General features: G+C 39.2%; 1 protein-coding gene across 1 annotated transcript in view; it reads left to right on the forward strand.

The window, feature by feature from the left end:
- APOB (apolipoprotein B) overlaps positions 1-2416 on the forward strand; it is a 50517-nt gene extending 48101 nt beyond the window's left edge. Inside the window, exon 28 of the mRNA XM_070732802.1 lies at positions 518-2416. Within this exon, the coding sequence (XP_070588903.1) occupies positions 518-2149 (1632 nt within the window). The 3' untranslated portion in view covers positions 2150-2416. The remainder of the gene's footprint in view (positions 1-517) is intronic.
- Positions 2417-13409: the final 10993 nt, after the last annotated feature.

A 13409-nucleotide genomic window follows, 5' to 3' on the forward strand; every position in this document is an offset into this window, starting at 1 on the left:
ATTTTATCCTAACCAACTTGGACTGATTTCAGTGGGACCTAGTTTTGATTACTGTCATTAAAGCCTTACTAAGGGCTGGATTTGCTCTTAGCTACAGCTTTGATTTGTCCCTCCTTACACAAAGGCAGTTTTTCAACATCCTATTGCAAAGTCCAATGTTCCGGCACTAAATTAGAAAGGTGAAAGGGAATGTTAACTCTATAATTATTTTTGGAGTATAAGACGCACCTTTCCCCCGCCCCTAAAAGAGGCTGAAAATTTGGTTGTGTCTTATACTCCGAATGAGCTTTTTTTCAGCCCTAACTAGGTGCTAAGAATGTTCATTTTCCTCCCCCCAAACTAAGGTGCATTTTATACTCTGAAAAATACACTTTTTATATGCTGTGCTTTTGCATTTCAAATTCTTTCAACCAGCCAAAATATAATTGATTTCATTTAATGCTACTGTGAGTAAATGTCTTATTCTATAACAAAGTTAAAAAAAATCCTTCATAAAAATTTTATTTTGCATTTACAGTCTAACCCTCGGAATGAAGTGGATATCTTAAAAAGTGAAATATCCTTCAAAAATCCAGAACTTATTCAAATCAAAACAAATTGGAAAGAAGATGCTGTCACAGAATTACTTGCAGGTTTGAAAGAGAAAGTGCCTAAAATGGCTGATGCTTTGTACTATGCTGCTGACAAGTACCACCGCGAACATACAGGCCTGGAAATCAATTCTGCTGCCTCAAAACTGACGGATGCTCTGAGAAGTAACATTGACAGAAAGTACCAGAACACGGTAAACAGTATCAGTGAACTAGAACAACAGCTTCATGAAATAACAAATCAGGTCACAGGAAAATACGAACAGATTAAGGCAGAATCCAAAAAACTATACAACAAAGCTGCAGATCAAGCTAGTCAAATAGAGTATGACCAAATCAAGGCAAAATTTTTGGCTGCCATAATGGATGCAATAGTAGAATACCATAAGCAAATAAAACGTCTCATTGATTCCGCCATTGAATTTTTCAAGGTAACAAGATTCCAGGTACCAGGCCTTCCTGGGAGGCACACCGGTGAAGAACTTTATGTGATGATGACTGAAGAAGTAGCAAAAGCTGTCGATCAGTGCATTGCAAAAGTGCAGGAATATTTTGATTCTTTGGTTGCCTTTGTCAACGAAGCAGAAATTAAAATCCCAGCTTCCTCTGAGGTCATCAAAGGTAGTGACATACTTGCAGAAGTCAAAAAGTTTTTAACCCATGTACAAAATAAAGCTAGTCAGATATTTGTAGGTCTCAGAGAGATTGACTTTGCACAACATCTAAGAGACCTAAAGGAAGGAATTCAGCAAGTCTTCCAAAAGATAGAAGAGCTTATCAGAAACTTACAAGCTCAAAACTATGATGAGCTGAGAGAGCAAACAAGACAGCTGCTTGTCAAGTTCTTACAAGCCCTAAATAGCTTAGCAGGTGATGTAAAATATTTATCTCCTCGCATTGAAAACATCATCAAGAATATTTTCTCAGAAATTTATAATAGGTTAGAAGACGTTGCACACGGCATAAGAGATTTGAGGAAGGAATATTTTGACCCAAATGTCGTTGGATGGTCTGTCAAATATTATGAAGTGGAAGAAAAATTGATCAATTGGCTGAAGACTTTTTTTAATACTGTACTAGATTGGCACACCAAATGGATAAACGATGCTGCTGAGCTGATTATAAACCTGACGAACCAGGCAAAAGAAGTTTTGGAGAACCAAGAAAAACTTGCTGAGCTTTCTAAAACTGCACATGATAAAATCCGATATTGGTCTAGAGTGGCGAAACAGAAAGCTGCCGAACAAAACCAACAGATCAAGGCAAAGCTGCAGGAGTCATACAAACACCTTTTAAATTCTTACAGAACGCTCATCAGTGAGACCAAAAGATTGATTGACTTAACAATTGAGAAGTATACCGCATTCCTCCAATATCTCCAAAAGCTACTCAATTGGCTTGAGAAAGCGACAGCCGATACTTTGAGGCCTTATATAGCTGTTCGCCAAGGAGAGCTCAGAATAGATATACCAAAACCATTCAATTTGTCAGCAATTTATCAAGGCCCAGCAAGCGATGAAGATCTTCAACAGAAACAAACTATTTTGGCACGTCACTGATCTAAACAGCACCAAAAATAAAAAAAATTGGTGAGCAGCAAAATTTCATGGATCTGTAGATTAATGCCAGGCAACTGACTGTGGAACAGATCCAGCAGAATGTAAAGACATACTCCCAGGAGGGGAAAATACTACAAATCATTATCACATATTTAAAGGCAGCAATTTCTGCACCATCAGTAAACTATTTTAAGCTGTTGTATATGAAAACTAAATAATCTGTGAGTCAGTTTGTTCCTCTGCAAAGTCAATAAATGAATTCATTTATTTCCTCTAATAGTCCTTTATTACAGGTTTACTTGTAGGAGCTAGTTGGTGATCCAGTTTACTAATGAAAAAATTTACATTCGCTTCAGAAACCATTCGGCCCCTTGTTATTCAATATATTTTGCAACTGACCTTAATAAATATTCGTAACTCTATAGAATAAGATAGAGGTCACACTAAATTAAAGAATGTAAATAATAAATAATTTTCAATTGGAAATACAATAAGTGTGCCTAAAGCAAAATAATAATAATAGACAAATACAGGGATGAAATCTATGCATTCTATATAAGAAAATAAAAATGATTCAGATGAATTATTTTTAATGCAAAACAGTCATTGCTTTATTTTCGCCCCAAATAGTCCTTTTTCCTATCAAGGTCCAGCACCAGACTTGTAAGAATATTTTTTCCTTTATTAACCAAATTAATATTTTTTCAGAACATGTGCCATTATTTTTTTTATATTTCTATTCATCTTGTGCAATGTTTTCATTCTTATTCCACTCCAAGGTCAGCCTTGGCAATTCCTGAAATAAATTCTTTGTTCACGCACATGTTATGGCAGTTCATGCTTTATTCCATTAATGCTACATCTTCGGAAAAATGCTGCATTTCAATAAGCAAATTCATAACCCATTGCTCAGTATTTAAAGATGCAAGAACATCCCTAAAGAAAGCTTACAATCTTTAGCCCACAAGATTGAAATTTATCATTTATGATAGCAAGATATTTTATCTTAATTATTTATTTTGTTTCATGTTTTGTTAGAATGTTATGTATGAACTAGAGTTCAGGCTAATAAGCTTCCTTCTCCTATCTCTTCTTTCTACTGTCAGAATAAAAACATTTTGTAATTACAGTAAAGTGTGTATGTGTGTGTGTGTGTATCTCTTAATTGAACTATTCATTTCTACATCTTTCTTCTTCTGTGTGGTTGGATTCATCTTTAACGTTAAATAATTTGATCTTATACATATATAAGTAGGAATATGAAAAATGGCTCCATTTTTCTTCACACATACCGTCAAGAATAATCAGAATTTAGTTTTACTTTCACTGATTCCTATCTTTCATTATGAATAAAGCTGAGGTTGTGGTTTTAAGGAAATACTAATTTGCTATACAATTCCAAGACTGAAAGTTTAGACCTATCCCTTTTTCTTTTAAACCATAAGTAGTGGCTTGCACATGACTATCAATGAGGAATCTGTTAAGATGAAAATTTTCTTCTATCATATATATAGGAAAGATGATGCTTCTTTTTTTAACATTTAGTTTTATTAAATATTTTGCAAGAAACATTAAATCGAACAAATTAATTAAAAAAGAAGAAAAAAGAAAAAGCACCCCCTAAAAAAGAATAAAAACAAATAGAAAGAAACTTTTGATTTCCTTTGCAGCACATATAAGTACAATTACAAAAGTATCTCTTACTCTATGATTGCAAAAAAAGGCTCAGTTTTTTCTATTCATTTATTTACTAAACATCAAAATCACAAATTATAAGCACAATTTTTCCCATTTCATATAGAAAGTCTATACAAGCTGTCCTTAACTTACAATCAAACTAGGATTGGAACTTCTCTCACTAAGCAATGCATCCAATTCTACATCTTTTGCCACACTTAAGTGAACCCCACAGTCTTTATCTGGATTCCCCCATCAACTTTGCTTCAACTTTGCTGTGAAGATCAGAAATGGTGATTATGTGACCCTGGAATGCCGCAATAGATACACATTGCCAAGGGCCTTAATTTTTATCACATGACCATGGGAAAGGGGAGATTTTAATGGTAATTTGTGTAAGCCGTTTTTGGTTGTAAGTCACTTTTTTCTCACCATTCTAACTTCAGACAATGATTAGTTAAGGGCCACATATAAAGGGTTTTCAGCAGGGATGAAATTCAACAGGTTCTGGAGAACTGGTAGGGGAAATTTTGAGTAGTTCATAGAACTAGCAAATACCATCTTTGGCTGGCCCCAGAGTGGGGTGGGAATGGAGATTTTGCAATAGCCTTCCACCGGGAGTGGGGAGGGAATGGGGATTTTGCATTATCCTTCCCCTGCCATGCCCACCAAACCATACCGCGCCTACCAAGCCATGCCCACAGAACCATTAGGGAACTGGCAAACATTAACTCTGACTGGCCCCAGAATGGGGTAGGAGTGGAGATTTTTGCAGCGGTGAAATTTAGCAGGTTCTGACAAGTTCTGGAGAACCAGTAGTGAAAATTGTGAGTAGTTCAGAGAACCAGCAAATACCATGCCCTAGAGTGGGGTGGTGTTCTATCGCGCTCTCTGGTAGACTCCGCCTGAAAATTCACAGGTACAAATTTCAGACACACACACGTTTGAAAATTCAAAACAATGTTCTTTATAATGAAAATTCACTTAAACTAAGCCCTCTTTTTGTATAGCAAAGAGCACTCATCTCCAAAGAAACTGGTAATTTGTACAAGTCCCTTATCAGTTCTCAGATACTTAGCTTGCAGCTGTGAGGCAATTCACAGTCCTTCTTCTTTCACAAAGTGAAACACACTTTGCTCTGGTTTAGTTTCAAAGCGGGGGAAAATCAGCACACAAAAGGTCAAAGTCAGTAAAGCAGTCACGAAACAAAACGATCAGATAATCCTCCACAATGGCCAAACCCACAGGCTGCTATTTATAGCAGCCTCACCCAACCACAGGTGGCCTCATTTTCTTTGATAATAATCTCTCAGTTGTTGTTGCCTATGCATCGCTCTCCGCATGCGTGGCTGTATCATTAACTCTTGTTCTGAATCCAAGGAGGAGCTAGATAATTGATCTCCTTCTGAGCTGTCTGCTCCACTCTCCTCCTCCCTGTCATTCATGTCTTCTTGGTCAGAGGAGCCTTCATCAGCAGATTCCACCGGGGGCAAAACAGGCCTGCAGCATGTGGATGTCTCCCCCACATCCACAGTCCTTGGGGCAGGAGCTAGGCCAGAGCTAACCACAACAGGTGGGAATGGAGATTTTGCAGCATTCTTCCCCTGGAGTGGCGTAGGAATGGGGATTTTGAAGTATCATTCCCCTGCCACACCCACCAAGCCAGGCCCACAGAACCAGTACAGAAAATTTTTGAGTAGTTCAGGGAACCAGCAAATACCACTTCTGGTTGGCCCCAGAGTGGGGTGGGAATGGAGATTTTGCAGTATGCTTCCCCTGTCACACCCACCGAGCTACACCCACAGATCCGCTAGGGAAAAATTTTAAATTTCACCCCTGGTTTTCAGTCACACATAAATGTAGATTTTTCCTCCCTCTGATCAAAGAAGTTAATTTAGCCATCGCCACGAGTTCCATCCTCTTCACACACAAAAATGAAATATGTTTCAACCCACATTTTCAAAAGGCACTTTCTTCCTTGCAAAATAATAGCGAAGGTATAATATGGAGGTGGGATTGAACATTTTTCATATTCCACATTGAACTGCAAGTCAGTATTTTGACATAAAGGCTGCTTAGAAAGCGACTTGGAATTAAAGATGCTGTTTACCCCCATGAGGGCTTTGTCTCCATCCCTCCCATCATGCATCACGTTCTCCATAACTTCAAATAAATGCTAACATCTCCACCTTTGAAATAAATTTACACTGAGAAACAGTGATGAAAGCAGTGCTGGACTGAAATTGGGAGACCCAAATTGAAGCTTCTGTTTGTCCATAATAATTTCTGAATTAGCTCAGGCCATTCAGCTGAATCTACAGAGATGCCCTGAAGTTAAAGTGGTGCAAGAGAATCATGCAAAACTTTCATCTTTTGAAGAAAAACAATGTAAAAATGTAATATCAGAATAATTGTCAAGAATCAATCATTGTCAACTACAGGGAGCAATGCAAACTGGATGTTCTCTCTAGCACCATTTTTACTGATCTCAAAGGCATCCCAAAAGCCCAATTGTGGGGAACTTGGTTACATCAGCACAGCTGATTCTAAGGAAGTACTAGCAGGCTAAGCCAATGCTGGTTGCTTCTCAAGAGGTTCTGGGTACCAATGTTGGACTAGTTGCAGGCCAAGTTACTTCACTAACCTTGATTTAAAGCAGTCTGTGCTTAACGTTTTCACTGGATCATTGTTTAAATATGATTTAATTTATAGAGGTAAAGGTTTTCCCATCCATTCATGTCTGATTCTAGGAAGCAGTGCTTATCTCCATTTCTTAGCCAAGGAAGCCAGCACTGTCTGAAGATACTTCTGTGGTCATGTGACCAGCATGACTATTATCGGATGTGCTAACTACCCTGTTGTATGCCAGTGAGACTTGGACTGTATACAGGAGACATGTTAGACCATTGAACCATTTCCACATGACCTGCCTCCATAGAAATCTGAGTATCCAGTGGCAGGATAAGGTGCCTGACACTGAGGTCCTCTTCAGAGCAGGCCTGCCATCAATTCCCACCCTGCTGATGAAATCCCACATGCTGGGCAGGCCATGTTGCAAAGATGCCAGACCATTGCATCCCTAAACAGCTCATCTATGGTGAACTGTCTAAAGCAGTGTTTTTCAACCAGTGTGCCGCAAGACATGGTCAGGTGTGCCGCGAAGTAGGAAGCTGAGCTTCCTTCTTCGCGCCTTCCAAGTTTTCCGGCAGCTGCAGCACCCCACCCATCTGAAGCTACCCTGGCAGCAGGAGGTGAGATTTGGGGCCCGGCGGGAGGGTGCCGGCAGCAGCGGTACAAGGCAGTAGGCGCAGGGCGGCGGCTGCAAGCAGTTGGCAACAGCGTACACCACGCCGGCAACAGTGGCATCGGGCCATAGCCATGGGGCGACTGCAAGGTGGTCAGCTGAGAGTGGGAGCTCCAGGACAGAGGCACCAACAGTGGTGGCTGGACGTGTTGCTGGATGCTGTACATGCTGGCACTGGCCCGCTGGCTGGGCCGGGACGGAGGTGTCAGCCCCGCGCCCATGCCCAGCGCAGCATGTACAGCGTCTAGCAACACATCCAGTCACTGCCGTCAGTGCCTGTATTCTGGAGCTCCCACTCGGAGCTGACCACCCTGCCGCTGTTGCCGGCGTGGTATATGAGAAAGAGAGAGAGAAAGAGAGAAAGAATGAGAGAGAGAAAGAAAGAAAGCAAGAGATAGAGAAAGACAGAGAAAGAAAGCAAGAGAGAGAGAGAGAGGAGAGGAAGGGAGAGAGAGAGAGAGAAATGAGAGAAAAAGGGGAGAAAAAAGGGAAATGAGAAAATGACTGAGGCACAGAATGAGAGGAAAGAGAGAAACAAGAGAGAGAGGTGGCTCTTGATTTAAAGCATATGATAAAAAGGACCCAAAGAATAAGAGAAACCCCCCCCCCAGCCCTCACCTGTTTTTGGAAATGGTTCAAGAGTGTGTAAAATACACACACACACAAGGGGGGGAGGAGACAGGGATGGAAAATGAGAGGAGAGTGCCTTGAGTGTTATTTTCTGTCATTTCGGTTGGTGGTGTGCCCCAGGATTTTGTAAATGTAAAAAATGTGCCGTGGCTCAAAAAAGGTTGAAAATCACTAGTCTAAAGGAAAACAATTGCATGGGGAACAAAATAAGTGATACAAAGACACATTGAAAGCCTCCTTCAAGTCCCTTGATATCGACACCACCTGCTGGGAAACCCTGGCAACATTGATCAACATGGCGCATGCTGACCCATCAAGGCTGCTCGACATCTGAGGCCAGAAAATCATTAAGAGCATAAGTGAAGCGAGCACTCTGCAGAGCCAGAGCTGCAAATGCTGTGACAATGGTGCCCACGTGTCTGCCCAACATGTGGCAAAACATTTCATGGCCGCATAGGCCTTACCAACCACCTGTGGACCCATCGCATACAGCCCACAACCCACTAGATGTCAAGGTCCTCCTCAAACATGATTGACAAACATCACTCGGAGGTGCACAGAACACTGTTACCTTTTCACCAAAGTGGTACCTATTTGTTTACTTGGATTTGCATGCTTTCGAGCTGTTAGGTTGGCAAGAGCTCAGGCAAGTAACAGGAGCTTGCTGCATCTCACGATGCTCATGTCTTGAACCCAGCTGTCAACTTTTCACCTGACAAAGTCAACATCTTTAACCACAGAGCCATTATGTTCCCTTCTATACATAGGTGAACTGCAAAGCACTTGCAAATAGATTTCCTGATGCTACAAAATAAGTATAAAAAGTATAAAAAACAACCAAATCTTTTGTAATCATTTCTGAATTGCATTTTTTCCAAGCATCTCAGAAAAAAATTAAAATTATTGAGTAAATAACTTATCAATTAATATACTAAATCTGCATAACCATGCATGATCCAAAAAGGTCTAAATGGGCATATGGGTCCTGTGACCTATCTTCTCTTCTATCTTACATAACCTTTATACATTATGAACTATAAAGCCCTTCATGGCATCGGACCAGAATATCTCTGGGACCGCCTTCTGCCGCACGAATCCCAGCGACCGGTTAGGTCCCACAGAGTTGGCCTTCTCCGGGTCCCATCGACTAAGCAATGTCATTTGGTGGGACCCAGGAGAAGAGCCTTCTCTGTGGTGGCCCCGACCCTCTGGAACCAGCTCCCCTCAGATATCAGAGTTTTCCCCACCCTCCTTGCCTTTCGCAAGCTCCTTAAAACCCACCTCTGTCATCAGGCATGGGGGAATTGAAATTTCCCTTCCCCCTAGGCTTATAGAATTTATACATGGTATGCTTGCATGTATGAGTGGTTCTTTAAATTGGGGTTTTTAAAATTATTTTTAATATTAGATTTGTTTTCATCGTCTTTTCATTGTTGTTAGCCGCCCCGAGTCTTCGGAGAGGGGCGGCATACAAATCTAATAAATAATAAAATAATAATAATCTTCTATTTGTTATTATTTTATTTTGTGAGCATGATAAACATCTATCTGAAATTTATTCATAGTTCATTGGAATGCATTAAGTCAAACCTAATTTTAAAAATGCACTCACTGGCTCTACCTGTGATGCAATATAATTATATTCTACGTGGCACAATTATTTTATCAATGTAGTCTCATACGAAGAAATATTCCTGAGGTAAATAAACTCTGAGGTAAAATGTTTCTAGCTGGTCAAATGGTGTAACTACAGTATACCCAATGTATATCTGACCGCCTGATTTCACTAAAATGTATGTAACATAAACTATTTTTCTGTTTCATTCTCTGCTCTGATTTCCCCTTGGTTACCTGGTTGGAAACTGTACTCCAAATAATTCATACATACTAACATCACATATAGCCTCAAATAACACGTTGCTAAGTGAAGAGCTGCCACCTATTAAGAATCTATGTTTCAGAGGTTCATTCAAGTATGCGGTTTTCCCACACTAGCATTTTAAAAGGATCATGTGTGCATAATAGGCGGAACATTAGGTCACTTGTCTCACTTACAACAATAATCCATTTTGATATGGGTCAGATTGACACAAAGAGTCCAACCATACCAGGCCTATTGATGAAACTGATCCCCTTTCCACCAAACTAATGAAATTTTCAACTAATGGGTACTTAAGTTAATAAAGTGTGCCACACATCTGTTAGGAACCATTTGTAAAAGAAACCTTTGCAAGTTCAGTCCTGAGATCAGTAGCACAGTGTTTGAAAGGCATCTCACCAGGACTCAGCAGGGAATCAAATTAAGGGAAGTAACACAATAAACATGTGAGAAATAACATTAGGATACAAACAGTGAGCAATAAAAGCCCCTTTTTCTTTTCTTTTTTCAAACATGACTGCTATTGGTTGCCCAAAAAAACCCTACCTCATAATGATCAAATATACCACAATGTCAATAGCAGTTTTGGCACTGACCTTAATGAATCCAGCGCACAGCCTTTTCAAATCTTTATCCTGTCATCTACTGCTATTTTATGGCTGGTCACACAGCCAGCCAGACATTTAGACCTGATTTGACTTTTTTGTTCACCTATATTATTATTATATGTTCACAACAATGAGAAATCACAGCTACCAGTTCTTTAGCTAATGTTTTCCTTCATGCAAATCTAATTCATCCCAAGAACCTAGCATATTGTAATAGATTGACATAGCATGTGCGTAGATGTGAGCAGTGTGGCCTTTTGCAGCAGGAGGATGGAAATGTTGTCGATGTGCAAGTTTTATAAATGCCACCCAAGATTTTTTAGAATGATACCAGTGACAACCACTGGGACCACCACAGTCAGTTTAGGCAATAATATTTTAATTTTGATTCTGGATATGTTGTTATCTTTTCTAATTATTTGCCTTCTATTGTATTATTTCCTGCTAACGTTACACCAATTATCCAAACTTTCTTTTCAACATTTATTATTATTATTATTATGTCAATACAACATAGCAAACAAGATCACTATGCTGGATTTCATATTTCATCACCAGTCAGGAGCTTCCCAAGCACCTAGGACTGTGTGATGTAGCGGCGAATTATGTGTGCCGATCTCAGTAAAGCGGCCTTTTGCAATTGACAGATGGAGATTTTGTCAATTCCGATAGTTTTCAAATGTCCGCTGAGATCCTTTGGCACTGCGCCCAGCGTGCCAAGTACCACTGGGACCACTTTCACTGGCTTATGCCAGAGTCGTTGCATTTATTGTTGTTGTTGTTGTTGTTGTTGTTATTATTATTATTATTATTATTATTATTATTATTATTATTACTTTAGTCTAAACCTGAAACTCAGTCAACTGATCATTTAAAAATGTATAACAAATATTATTAACTGGCACTGGTGGTTGATATGGGTTGCTACCATTGCCAGCATCCTAGGTATAGACCAAGTATTTTCTTAAAATATACAATGTTCCGAATAGTGCAGTTTTTTTGTAGTTCTCCTGGTGTTATTCCAGGAAGCTGCTATTTCTTGATATACTGTCTAAAACTCTTGGATATGGTGCCATGTGCCCCGATGACAATGGGTATCACTTTCACATATTTCATCCATAATTGGGTAGTTTCAATGGCCAGGTCATGATATTTTGTGATTTTTGTTCTAGTTCTTTTTCTTCGACTCTGGTATCTCCTGATACAGCAATATCAATAAATTGTATGCTTTGGATTTTGATCACTATGATATCTGGCATGTTGTGTATAAATGATGATCTGTCTGTATTTGAAAGACTGTGTTGTTGTTGTTGTTGTTAATAATAATAATAATAATAATAATAATAATAATAATAATAATAATAATAATTCGATCACATACTCAGCTGCTGCATCGATCACATACTCAGCTGCTGCAAAAAGATCGCACAGACTGACTACAAGCATAGACATGATGCTGTGGCACAGATGATCCACTGGAACTTGTGCCAGAACTACCATTTACCAGTGGCAAAGAAATGGTGGGATCATAAGCCCAAAAAAGTGGTCGAAAATGAGCAAGCAAAACTACTGTGGGACTTCCGACTTCAGACTGACCGAATTCTGAAGCATAACACAGCAGACATTGTGATCGTGGAGAAAAAAAAAGTATGGATCATCGACATCGCAATCCCAGGAGACAGCAGAATTGAGGAGAAGCAGCTAGAGAAATTAGTAAAATACGAAGATCTAAAAATCGAGCTGCAACGACTCTGGCATAAGCCAGTGAAAGTGGCCCCAGTGGTACTTGGCACGCTGGGCGCAGTGCCAAAGGATCTCAGCGGACATTTGAAAACCATCGGAATTGACAAAATCTCCATCTGTCAATTGCAAAAGACCACTTTACTGGGATCGGCAAACATAATTCGCCACTACATCATGCAGTCCTAGGTGCTTGGGAAGCGCCCGCCTGGTGATGAAATACGAAATCCCGCATAGTGATCTCATTTGCTGTGTTGTACTGACATAATAATAATAATAATAATTATTATTATTATTATTATTATTATTATTGTTATTATTATTATTGTTATTGTTATTATTATTTTACTATATACCGGTAATTTCAATCAGTAATTTAAAAAAAGTTGTATCTGTAAAATTTGCGGAATAGCTACTTCAAAGCCAATGTAGATGCACTGTGTCATGACAAAAATATTAGTTGTTGAGTTGTGAGAATAACGACAGGAGACAGACTTCAAAAGGAACTTCTTTGCTTGACAACTTCTCTGTACAACCAGCAACTTGCAGTCTGACAGCTAGCCCTTTTATAGGGAGCTGCCAGATGCCTCAACCAATAGCGTTTGAGCATTCTCCCACTGGACCTGGGTGAAACCATGTACCCTGACAGTATATAACAGTACTCATTGAACTTGACCAGTAAAATTAGAAAAGAACCAAGTATATTTCAGATTTAGCTGTTCTCCTGTGATATAAATTCTGAAAACAGGCAGTTTTGTAACTAATAGAATAAAATTTATAACATTGCATTGGCTATACTTCAACATTATCTAATTGCATAAGTCAGAATGTCTCCAAACCAAAACTTTAGAGTAAATTTATTTTTCCCCATAAATAAAAACCTGAATATTCTGCTAGTCTTAATATAGAAGATATTTACCTTCAAAGTACCTTTTCTTGCCTTTCCTTTTCCCCCCTGCTCCTATATCCAAGGACCTCCTTGCCAAAAATTATTTGACACCAGTACCTACAGAGATCTCTTATGGCCTTGAAATAAGTCTACATTTAACTATACAATATTTACTAGAATAATTTCCTACAACTGTTCCTTCTTCCAAATTGGCTTTTACTATGTAGATTTGGCATAGCCTCCTGTGATATCTGAGCCATTAAGGAGTTAACTTTTAACCTATTTCTCTTCTCCAGCTAACTAGGATGGTAGTTGGTGTTCTAAACCAGGGGTTCCCAACAACCAGTCATGCCAGAAATCAGACCATGCAAATTCAAAAAGCTCCACCCACTTGTATCAGACCAATTTCAAGATTACAAAATTAGACACAAACTCCTCAATTTTCAAGAACTCTAAATCCAGAAGAGAGAAAAATGCCATATAACATGTTTTCTCTTCAAAACCAAGTTAGAGTATTAATCAAGTGTTGGAAG

This window comes from Erythrolamprus reginae, chromosome 1, assembly GCF_031021105.1.
Source record: "Erythrolamprus reginae isolate rEryReg1 chromosome 1, rEryReg1.hap1, whole genome shotgun sequence".
Taxonomy (NCBI): Eukaryota; Metazoa; Chordata; class Lepidosauria; order Squamata; family Dipsadidae; genus Erythrolamprus; species Erythrolamprus reginae.